This window comes from Calliphora vicina, chromosome 2 (genome assembly GCF_958450345.1).
Source record: "Calliphora vicina chromosome 2, idCalVici1.1, whole genome shotgun sequence".
NCBI lineage: Eukaryota > Metazoa > Arthropoda > Insecta > Diptera > Calliphoridae > Calliphora > Calliphora vicina.
In genome coordinates this window covers 129,057,598-129,067,400 of record NC_088781.1, presented here as the reverse complement: position 1 = coordinate 129,067,400, position 9,803 = coordinate 129,057,598, and the positions used below count along the sequence as shown (strand labels likewise).

The window sequence follows — 9,803 nt, the reverse complement described above, 5'->3', positions numbered from 1 at the left end:
TGTATATACCCTTCTCACGAAGGTGAAGGGTATAAAAAGTAGGGGCGACAGAAAACAACCTTGTCTCATTCCAGTTTTAATTCTGAATGAGTCACTAATACAGCCATCATGAAGAATTCGACAGTCTGCGTTGTGATATAGGGCTTTAACAATATCAATTATGGTTGTTGGGGTGCCTTTGCATGCTAGGGTACTCCATATGGCTGGATAGGAAAGCGTATCGAATGCTTTCTCAAAATCGATGAATATCAAGTAGAGCGGTGTCCTCCACTCAACATATTGCTCATTGCGGAGAAGCGGATCGAGAGCGACTGATAGCCTTTTATTGATGTGTTTTATTTTTTGATAACATCGAGTTGTAGTGCTCTATCCATACATCCAACTGGTCTTTTTGAGATGGGACTAAATTTCCATATTCATGCATGTTTCCAGGAATAGCTCGCCATTTTCGGTCATTCTACAAAGAACTTGTCGCCCCATTGCTCTCTCAAGTCCAGTATTTACAGGGCCTACTTGGGCGTTGAAGTCGCAGTGCACACAAGTGCACAGATCTGTTAGAATCATGTCGGAGTGTGGTTTTCATTCGATAAGAGAATGCCCACCCCCACTCATTTTTGGTTGATCTGATGGTCGGCCGGAGTATATGAGAGTTAGGCTCATATAGATTCAGGCGGGCAGTGAACTTGGATTTAATCACTGTATCCACAATGCAGTCATGCTTTAGTAAATTTTCATGTTTATTTACCTACTTGCATGAGACGTTAAAATGTATTGTAACCATTCAGGCTACATGTAAAAAAATCATTTGATTAAAGTATCTATCATTATCATTATTTTCGAGATCAGAAGTAAATTTTTCTGTTTAGAATTAAATATCGGGCTTTTCAATAAGAGCGCTACAAAAGTTTTTTTAAATAAAACAAAAACGGTTTTGAATATCAATGAAATTCTTTATTCCTGTGAAAGTACATTCGATGCCATTATGTATGGAACTCGATTTCTTTTGCATGGCCACCACGTGCACGCTTGCAGAAGCCCAGACGCTGAACCCAATTTTCGACGGTTTTCAAGCATAAATCGGCCGATACTACTGCAATTTCACGTTCGATATTCGTACGAAGTTCATCAATCATCGCTGGCTTGTTCGCATAGACCATAGACTTGACGTAGCCCCACTGGAAATAATCTAACGGCGTCAAATCGCACGACTGAGGCGTCCAATCGACTGGACCATTTCGTGAGATAACACGTTCTCCAAACTTGGTTTCCAATAAATTGATTATGACATTCGCTATGTGGCTTGTCCTCCAAGTCCATATCATCCAATTGGGGCCAAAAATATTCTGTTATCATTGAACGGTAGCGATTCCCATTTACAGTAACGTGCTGGTCTTGATCATCACGGAAGAATTACGCCCCAATGACGCCGCCGACCCATAAACCGTAACAAACCCTAATTTTTCGGGATGCAATGATGACACATGGAGTACGTGTTGATTGCTGTATGACCAATAACGCATATTTTGCTTATTGACGAAGCCATTCAGCCAGAAATGAGCCTCATCGCTGAAGATGATTTTTCGATGAAAATCCGCTCTTAACGTTGAGGCCACTGACTCCGAATTTCAGTAGTAAATTTTAATAATGTCGACTCGTTGTTGGCTCGTATATATTTCCATCATGAAATGGCAAACCTTACTGTCACTATCGGTCTATTTTTTTAGCGTCCCTGTTGAAAAACCCTTTATTTTGTTGTTTCCGGAAGAATTTGTTGAAAATTTAGTTGCCAAATACTTTTGTAATTAAATTCGATTCAATAGATTTTTAAATAAAACAAGAAAAAAATCTATTCATAAACAAAGTGTCTGGTATTGTGGTCACCTCTTTTGATAAATCTTTGGTTTTTCCAATAATTTCACAACTGATCAATCAATCAATCAGTCAATAATAACTTTGTTGAAGTACGAGTAATATGTTATTTAAAGAAACAGTATTTGTATTTTGTTTAAAAGTTATAAATTAAAACCTATTTTTAATAAATATAGACAAATTGCCTTTACTTCTTTTGAGAAATCTCTGATTTTTCCAATCATTTCAGAACTGATCAGTCAATTAAATTAAAGAAACAATATTTTTATTTTGTTTAAAAGTTAAATAGACAAAATCAAGTAAAAATTCATTAAATGATAACAATTTTAACCAATTTAAGAACAGATTTAAATTTTTTCATAAATTTTGCAATTATTTAAGACTGTTTAAATAATCTGCAGGTGTTTAAATTTATAAACTTTTCTTTATTATTACGCTTAAGTAGAAACAACAATTTGATTTCATTTGTATAGTTTATGCTTCACTAAACTTATAAAATAAATATTTACCCAACCAATTATATACATTTTACCAAGTTTAGTTAATTTTTTTCTAAAAGAAAATAACACCTCTTTGTTGTCTTGAACGTCTTGGAAGTTATGAATTTTCAAAATATAGAATTCTAACTTAAAAATAACATTAAAAAACTAATAAAAATACCTCAATTCTAGTTAATTTACCAACATGGACCAACGCTATCTACTATTGTGGTCCTTAGTAGCCCTATTGGTGGTGAGTACTCAAGCTGATGTCGAGCAAAATGATTTAGAGGTGTCCAACTTCTTGTTAGCCGTCAATCATCGTCTGGCCGCTCTCTACAACAAAGAAGTCATGGCCAATTGGCAAAATGAGATTAAGGGTCCCAATGATCTAATAGCGATGCTGCAGTCTGAAATAGCCACCCAGCAAATTATGCGTTTTATACACAGTATATCCACAAAAGTGGCGAAATTTAAGAGAATTCCTTTGGAGAATAAAGATCTTAAGAGACAGTTATCGCTAATACCCGAAGTGGGCTATGAAATGTTGCCGGTAGAAGATTTGGAACTGCTGTATGCGGTCACCACTAATATGAGTGATATTTATAAGAATGTTAAATTGTGTGCGTATAAGGAGCAAGATCGTTGTGATTTGAGATTGATACCAGAGGTACAAAATATTCTACATTCGACGGAAGATGTCAATGAGATCGAGTACTATTGGTTGGAGTGGCGCCGTAAGACGGGCGTAGCGGCTCGGGATGATTTTCAGAAGTTTGTGGAGTTGTATCGTAAAACGGCGAAAATGAATGGTGAGTGAAGTTTATTTAAATTAAAGAATAATTTAACGAAATTATTACGTGGTTGCTTTTTTAAATTTAATTGGAAATATAACATTTTTAAGTGGTTACTGTTTACAGAAACTTTTTCAAAATGGTTATCCGTTTTAATAAAAGGTTACTTTTGCTATTAGGTTTAAATAAATAGAAAATTTAATGTTATTAAAAGGTTTTGACAATTTTTATGTATATAATCGTTTCAGAAATTTTTGTAAATGGGTACCCATTGTAATAATTGGTTACTTTTGTTGTTTTATGAATATTTTTTTAAAATTTAATTGGAAATGTAAAATTTTTAAGTGGTTATAGCGATTTTGATGTGGGTACTCTTTATAGAACTTTCTTCAAAATGGTTACCCGTTTTAATAAATGGTTACTTTTGCTATTCTGTTTGAATAACTAGAAAATTTAATATTATTAAGTGGTTTTGACAAATTTGACTCATTATACTTATTTCAGAAACTTTTTGTTAATGGGTACCCATTATAATAAACGGTTACTTTTGTTGTTTTCTTATGAATTTAATACAAAAACTGCAATTTTTATTAACAATTGAAGCGTATGGTCGTTTTAAAAAATTCGTTTAATGTGGGTACCCATTGTAGAAACTTTTTATAATTGGGTACTCATTGGACTAAATGTTTACTTTTGTTGTTTTCTTATGAATTTAATAAAAAAGTGCAATTCTAATGAAGTCTTACCAATTTTAAACTGGATACTCAATATATAAACTTTTTCAAAGTGGGTACTCGTGTTAAAAAATGGTTACTTTTGATATTTGTATTTAATATTATTAAAAAAGAATGTAAATCATAAGTTTCTGTATTGATATTAAAGAATAGAGTCGTAACAGAGGGGTTTCTAAAATGGGTACCCGTTTAAAAAAATGGTTACTTTTGGAATTTTTATATAAGAAATTTCATTTTATACTGTTTTCATGTTAGAAAAAGAAAATTTGTTAATGAAATTTTAATAATTTTATTTCTAAATGATTACTTTTCATATGCGGGTACTCGGTATGTACGGTTACTTTTTAATAAATATTGTAAGATGTTAATTCTAAGTATGAAATATAAATAATTATTACTTTGGTCTTATTCAAAATGGTCGGAAGTAGTCTATTTGGTAATTAATATTAAATAAATACAAATGATTACTCGTTCAAAAAGTTGCTTATTTTTTTCATAAAACAATGCGAAAAAGGTTTTTATTATTTTCAATTGTTTTATTATAGTTGTTGTGTATTTTTAGAATGTTTTGGTTATATGTATATCAAGAAATTAAAATAACCGGTTTTGTTAAATTGTATAGAGAAATTTATAAAATTATCTATATTAATACAAAATTGCATTATTTTATAGTTTTTATGAAAATTAAAGTGGTTACTTGATCAAAAAGTAATCGGTTACTTTTTATAGTTTTGTATTGTATTACAAAATTACATGATTTGATGTGTTATTTGGTCTATATTATTTCAAAGTGTTATAAAATAAATTATTTTAATGTTTTTTATTATAAAGAAAGCGGTTACTCGTTCAAAAAATAATCGGTTACTTTTATTAGTTTTATGTTGAATTGAAAAATGATTTAATTTTATTTGTTATTTAGTTTAGATTATTGTAAAATAATATAATTTAGATTACTTTATAGTTTTATTTTTGAAACGCAAGTGGTTACTCGTTTTAAAAATATCCGGTTATTTTTCCAAATATCTAATTTTATTTGTTATTTGGTCTATATTATTTCAAAGTATTATAAAATAGATTATTTTATTGTTTTTTATTATAACCAAAGTGGTTACTCGCTCAAAAAATAATTGGTTACTTTTATTCGTTTTATGCTGAATAGAAAAATCATGTCATTTTGTCATTTTGATTGTTTTAGTCTACATTATTGTAAAATGATATAAATTAGATTACTTTATAGTTTTTTTTTTAACGAAAGCGGTTTTAAAATAACTGGTTACTTTTCATTGACTTTAATTGTATCAAAAATGTACATAATATTATTTGTTATTTGGTCTATATTATTTCAAAGTGTTGTAAAATAGATAATGTTATTGTATTTTATTGTAAACAAAGCGGTTACTCGTTCAAAAAATAATCGGTTACTTTTTTTAGTTTTATCTTGATTTGAAAAATTATGGAATTTTATTTGTTATTGAGTCTAGATTACTGTAAAATGCTAATTTAGATTACTTTATACTTTTTTTTTGTTTGAAATAAAAGCGGTTACTCTTTTAAAAAAAAACCGGTTACTTTTCAAAATGACTAATTTTATTAGTTATAGGGTCTATATTATTTCAAAATGTTATCAAATAGATTACTTTAATATTTTTTATTATAAACAAAACGGTTACTCGTTCAAAAAATAATCGATTACTTTTATTAGTTTTATTTTGAATTGAAAAATTATGTAATTTTATTTGTTATTAAGTCTAGATTATTGTAAAATGATATAATTTAGTTTACTTTTAGTTCTTTTTTAAGCAAAGCTGTTTAAAAAGCGGTTACTTTTCATAAATTTGTATTGCATTAAAAATTTACCTAATTTTATTTTTTATTTGGTCTATATTATTTTAAAGTGTTATAAAATATATTATTTTATTGTTTTTTATTATAACCAAAGCGGTTACTCGTTCAAAAAATAATCGGTTACTTTTATTAGTTTTATGCTGAATTGAAAAATTATGTAATTTTTTGTTTATTTAGCCTATATTATTGCAAAATAAAATAATTTAGATTACTTTATAATTTGTTTTAAAAACGAAAGCGGTTACTCGTTTTACAAAAAAACCGATTAGTATTATATGGCATAAGAACAAAGAAATTAACATAATTTCATTTGTTATTTATTACTTTCAGGCTTTAAATTTATTACTTTCAGGCTTTTAAGTTGGTTACCCATTAAAAAAATCGGTTACTTTTTAGATTAAGTCAAATATATTTTAACACAATTTAATTGTATGTATACTAAATTATATAATTTGTCTAGATTTCCATAAATTTTATGATTTTTTAGTTGTTACTTTTTCAAGTAGTTGGTTTTTATTTTCCTTAAACAATTCTTAAAATGTTTGCATTATTTTTATAATTATTTATCATAATTTTAAGTATTTTAGTAGTTATTTATCAAGAAATCTTAAGTGGTTACTTATAAAAATAACCGGTTTCTTTTTTAAGTTTTACTCTGTATCTTAAAAAGAAATGATTTAAATTATTTTAAACTGGTCTTAATTAGTTTATTTTATAGTTTTTATTAAAATGAAAGCGGTTACTCGTTGCAAAAATAACCGGGTACTTTTCTTAGTTTTATGTTGAAATGAAAAATAATAGTATTTCAAACTGGTATTAATTAGTTTAATTTATAGTTTTTATTAAAATGAATGTGGTTACTCGTTGCAGAAATAACCGGTTACTTTTCTTAGTTTTATGTTGAATTGAAAAATAAAAAAATTACATGATTTTATTAATTATTTCATATTAAAATGATTTTAATTAGATTATTTTACCAGTTTAATTAAAACTAAAGTGGTTATTCGTTTTATAAATAACCGGTTACTTATCTTAATTTTATATGGAATTGTAAAAAAAATCTATATATGTATTTGCATGTTAAACTTTAAATGATTAGCTAGTTACCAACAAATTTAAAGTGGGTAACCACTTAAATAACCGGTTACTTTTATTTATTTTTTTAATATCAAATTAAAAATGTTATTTCATTATTTTAGGCTTTTCAAAACCCTCTGATTTCTGGCACAAAGATATCGGCGAAAGCAGTTCCACCATATCCACACATTTAGAGAAGTTTATGTCGAATTTGAGACCCTTATTCGTACAATTCCATGCTTATGTTAGAGGCCAATTGCGTTTAAAATATGGCCCAGAACTGATCGAACTCCATAAGCCATTTCCCCAGCAGTTAGCGGAAATTTTCATAGGCAATGCATTTCATTTGGGCGAACCGGGTTGGTCTATGGATGTACCCTTTAATATGACTAAATTACCCAATATAACCGATAGTTTGTTGAAGAGAGGCGTAACAAATGCCCAGATTAATTTTTGGAATGCCAAGGAGTTCTTTAGGTCCTTAGGCATGCCGCAATTGGAAGAGTAAGTGAGAGGATGAAAATATTTCAAAGAAATTGTATTGCTTATAATTGTATTGTTTTTATTTCAGAAACTTTTGGCAGGAGAGTTGTGAGGCCAAGGCCGATTTGGAAGGTGATCATTGCTGGCATAAGGCTTGGTCATTTTATGGCTTACATCATGTGAACTTTTCCTATTGTCCTTTGATCAGTGAGCCTACATTTTTCAATATGTTTGAGGCTGTCTCGGATGTTTATTATTATCGGGCCTATGAAAATTTAACTACTCTTTATCAGGAGGAACCTATACCAAATTTAAGTGATGCTTTGGGTAAATTTTTCTCTTTGGCTGCCTCTTCGCCAAAATATTTGGAGAGATTGAAGTTAGTGGATGCTTCGTATAGCTCTAAAGAAGCCAGGATTAATAGATTATATGTGCATGTAAGTGTCCTAAATATATTAAAGGGAACCGATATCTAAATTTTGATTCATTTACCAGGGTCTTCGTAATATATTTTTGATACCGGTGTTTTATATTTTGGAACGTTATCGTTTGGATGTTATTGACAAACATATAGACATCAATGATAACTGTGCTTATTGGCGTTTAACCGAAGATTATACTGGGGCCGAGCCTCCCGTCTCTAGATCAAATGCTGATTTTGATGCTCCCGCCAAGTTACTCATGGAGGTGGATGATCAATATACCACACAAATTTATAGCATTGTCTTGCAGTATCAATTGTTGGAGCATTTTTGCTCCATCACAGGGGAATATGTTAAGGGCGATCCCGAGAAACCTTTGGATATGTGCGATTTAACGGGTCATCATATAGTGGGGGAAAAGATTTAGTAAGTTTTTCTTTTATTTTAATATAAAAATTGAAATAATTTTGTAAATTTTCTTTTATTTAAATAGCAAAGCCATGTCTTTGGGTTCTTCGGTGGGCTTTAAGGAGGTTCTTAAGGTTTTAGTGGACTCAGAGGAATTGAATATCAATGGCTTGTTGGAGTACTATAGGCCCTTGTTTGAGTGGTTGAAGGAGGTCAATGAAAAGGAGAATAATGAAATTGGCTGGCAGAGATCGGAAAGTAAGTTTTTCATATATATACAGAATAATTACAGTGATATTTCCATTAAGAATTCCCTTCTGAGGATCGGTATAAAATTTATTTTTGCTTTTTAAAGTGTAATGTTTATTTTATTTACAATTCGTCTTTGATAGATTTTACTGTCTTTGTTTATTTATTAGTTTTTGTTTTTTATAATTTCTTTTTTTATTTTTCAGAATGCCAGTCATGAAGGTTTCGCTGCAGATCTTGTTTTCTGCCCTAAATTTATTTCATTAAACATTTGTATATAAAAATCAAAAGAAAAAACTATTGCATACTTTTAGGCTTTATAAATTAAATATGACTGTTAACAACAGCATGATTCAAATAAATTGATATTGTTATAAAAACATGATTTTTTAATATTTTTTTGGAATAAAAGAAAGTTGAATTTACAATTAAAAGACAGAAACAACTATTTGAGCAAATTTTAAAAGAAAATCTAATTTTATTTTTAAATGATTTTGTCTCAAAATAAAAAGTGATCATGGATTAAACTCAATTTAAAACTTATTTACAAAGTTGCTGATGCATGGTGGGACTGATCGTACGAAAAATTTGTGTGATTACAAGCGATTGATATTAATAACAAATTCTTTAATATTTTTTCAAATAAATTTAACTTTTTTATAATTATAAAGAATTAAGCAAATTTTAAGGGAAATTGAAGTATTTGTCAATGATTTTTGCTTAAAATGATGAGGTTTTACGGTTTGATTTCCTGGTGATGTTTTTGTTCTTTCTTCTAACAGGCTTCATATGTAGCTAAGGGCTGCACAAAAGATCCTATGTATGGATCGCAGATCTAGGAGTCGTATGAAATGAAAGAAAACTATTTTTTTATCACTTTTCTCTTTAGCGTATGTTTGAACAATTATTGACCATTAATTTTAGTTAAAAAATAATCAATTAAATAATTTTTTATTGAAAAATTAAATAATATATTTTTAATATCTAGAGCGTATGATTAATATTAATTAATGGGATATTAAGAATAAATATTTCTAAAATATTTTTATCACAATTTTTAAAATAATTTTATTAACACAATGAAAAGCCAAGACTTTAGGCTAATTTCGGTTTTTATTAGAAACTTTAAAACTATACTTGAAAAGTTATAAATTTGTCTTACAAATAAAATTTGATTATAAATTTAAGGTAACAAAAATAATAACTTAATAATTTTAATGAGCAGAATTTATCAATTAGTGAGAAATATAAGATATAATTGACGAAAAGCTATTTTTAAGTTTTGTTTAAAAAAATAAGTACATATTTGGTAAAAAATATGAAAGAAAATTTATTTTTTATCAAAAAAATTCTTGATTTGATTAAATTTTTTCTCTTAACGCATGTTTTTCAAACTATTGGCCATCGTTTTTATTTCAAAAATAATGAATAAGTGCATTTTTT

At 28.5% G+C, this 9,803-nt stretch overlaps 2 protein-coding genes across 2 annotated transcripts; one reads left to right on the top strand and one right to left on the bottom strand.

Annotated features, from left to right (window-relative positions):
- Window positions 1–980: 980 nt before the first annotated feature.
- LOC135950868 (uncharacterized) lies at window positions 981–1,322 on the bottom strand. Its single transcript, XM_065500392.1, has one exon. The coding sequence runs from the start codon at window positions 1,320–1,322 to the stop codon at window positions 981–983; it is 342 nt and encodes a 113-aa protein (XP_065356464.1).
- A 1,231-nt stretch (window positions 1,323–2,553) lies between these two features.
- Window positions 2,554–8,580, top strand: Ance-2. The gene is made up of 6 exons (XM_065500391.1): window positions 2,554–3,160; window positions 6,921–7,302; window positions 7,370–7,718; window positions 7,777–8,129; window positions 8,197–8,369; window positions 8,567–8,580. The coding sequence occupies exons 1-6, from the start codon at window positions 2,554–2,556 to the stop codon at window positions 8,578–8,580; spliced, it is 1,878 nt and encodes a 625-aa protein (XP_065356463.1).
- Window positions 8,581–9,803: the final 1,223 nt, after the last annotated feature.

Coding starts and splice junctions, on each gene's coding strand:
- Ance-2 (XM_065500391.1), top strand. CDS start 2,554: ATGGACCAACGCTATCTACTATTGTGGTCCTTAGTAGCCCTATTGGTG. Junction 7,719..7,776: donor TTAATAGATTATATGTGCAT/GTAAGTGTCCTA, acceptor TTCATTTACCAG/GGTCTTCGTAATATATTTTT. Junction 8,130..8,196: donor ATAGTGGGGGAAAAGATTTA/GTAAGTTTTTCT, acceptor TTATTTAAATAG/CAAAGCCATGTCTTTGGGTT.
- LOC135950868 (XM_065500392.1), bottom strand. CDS start 1,322: ATGATATGGACTTGGAGGACAAGCCACATAGCGAATGTCATAATCAAT.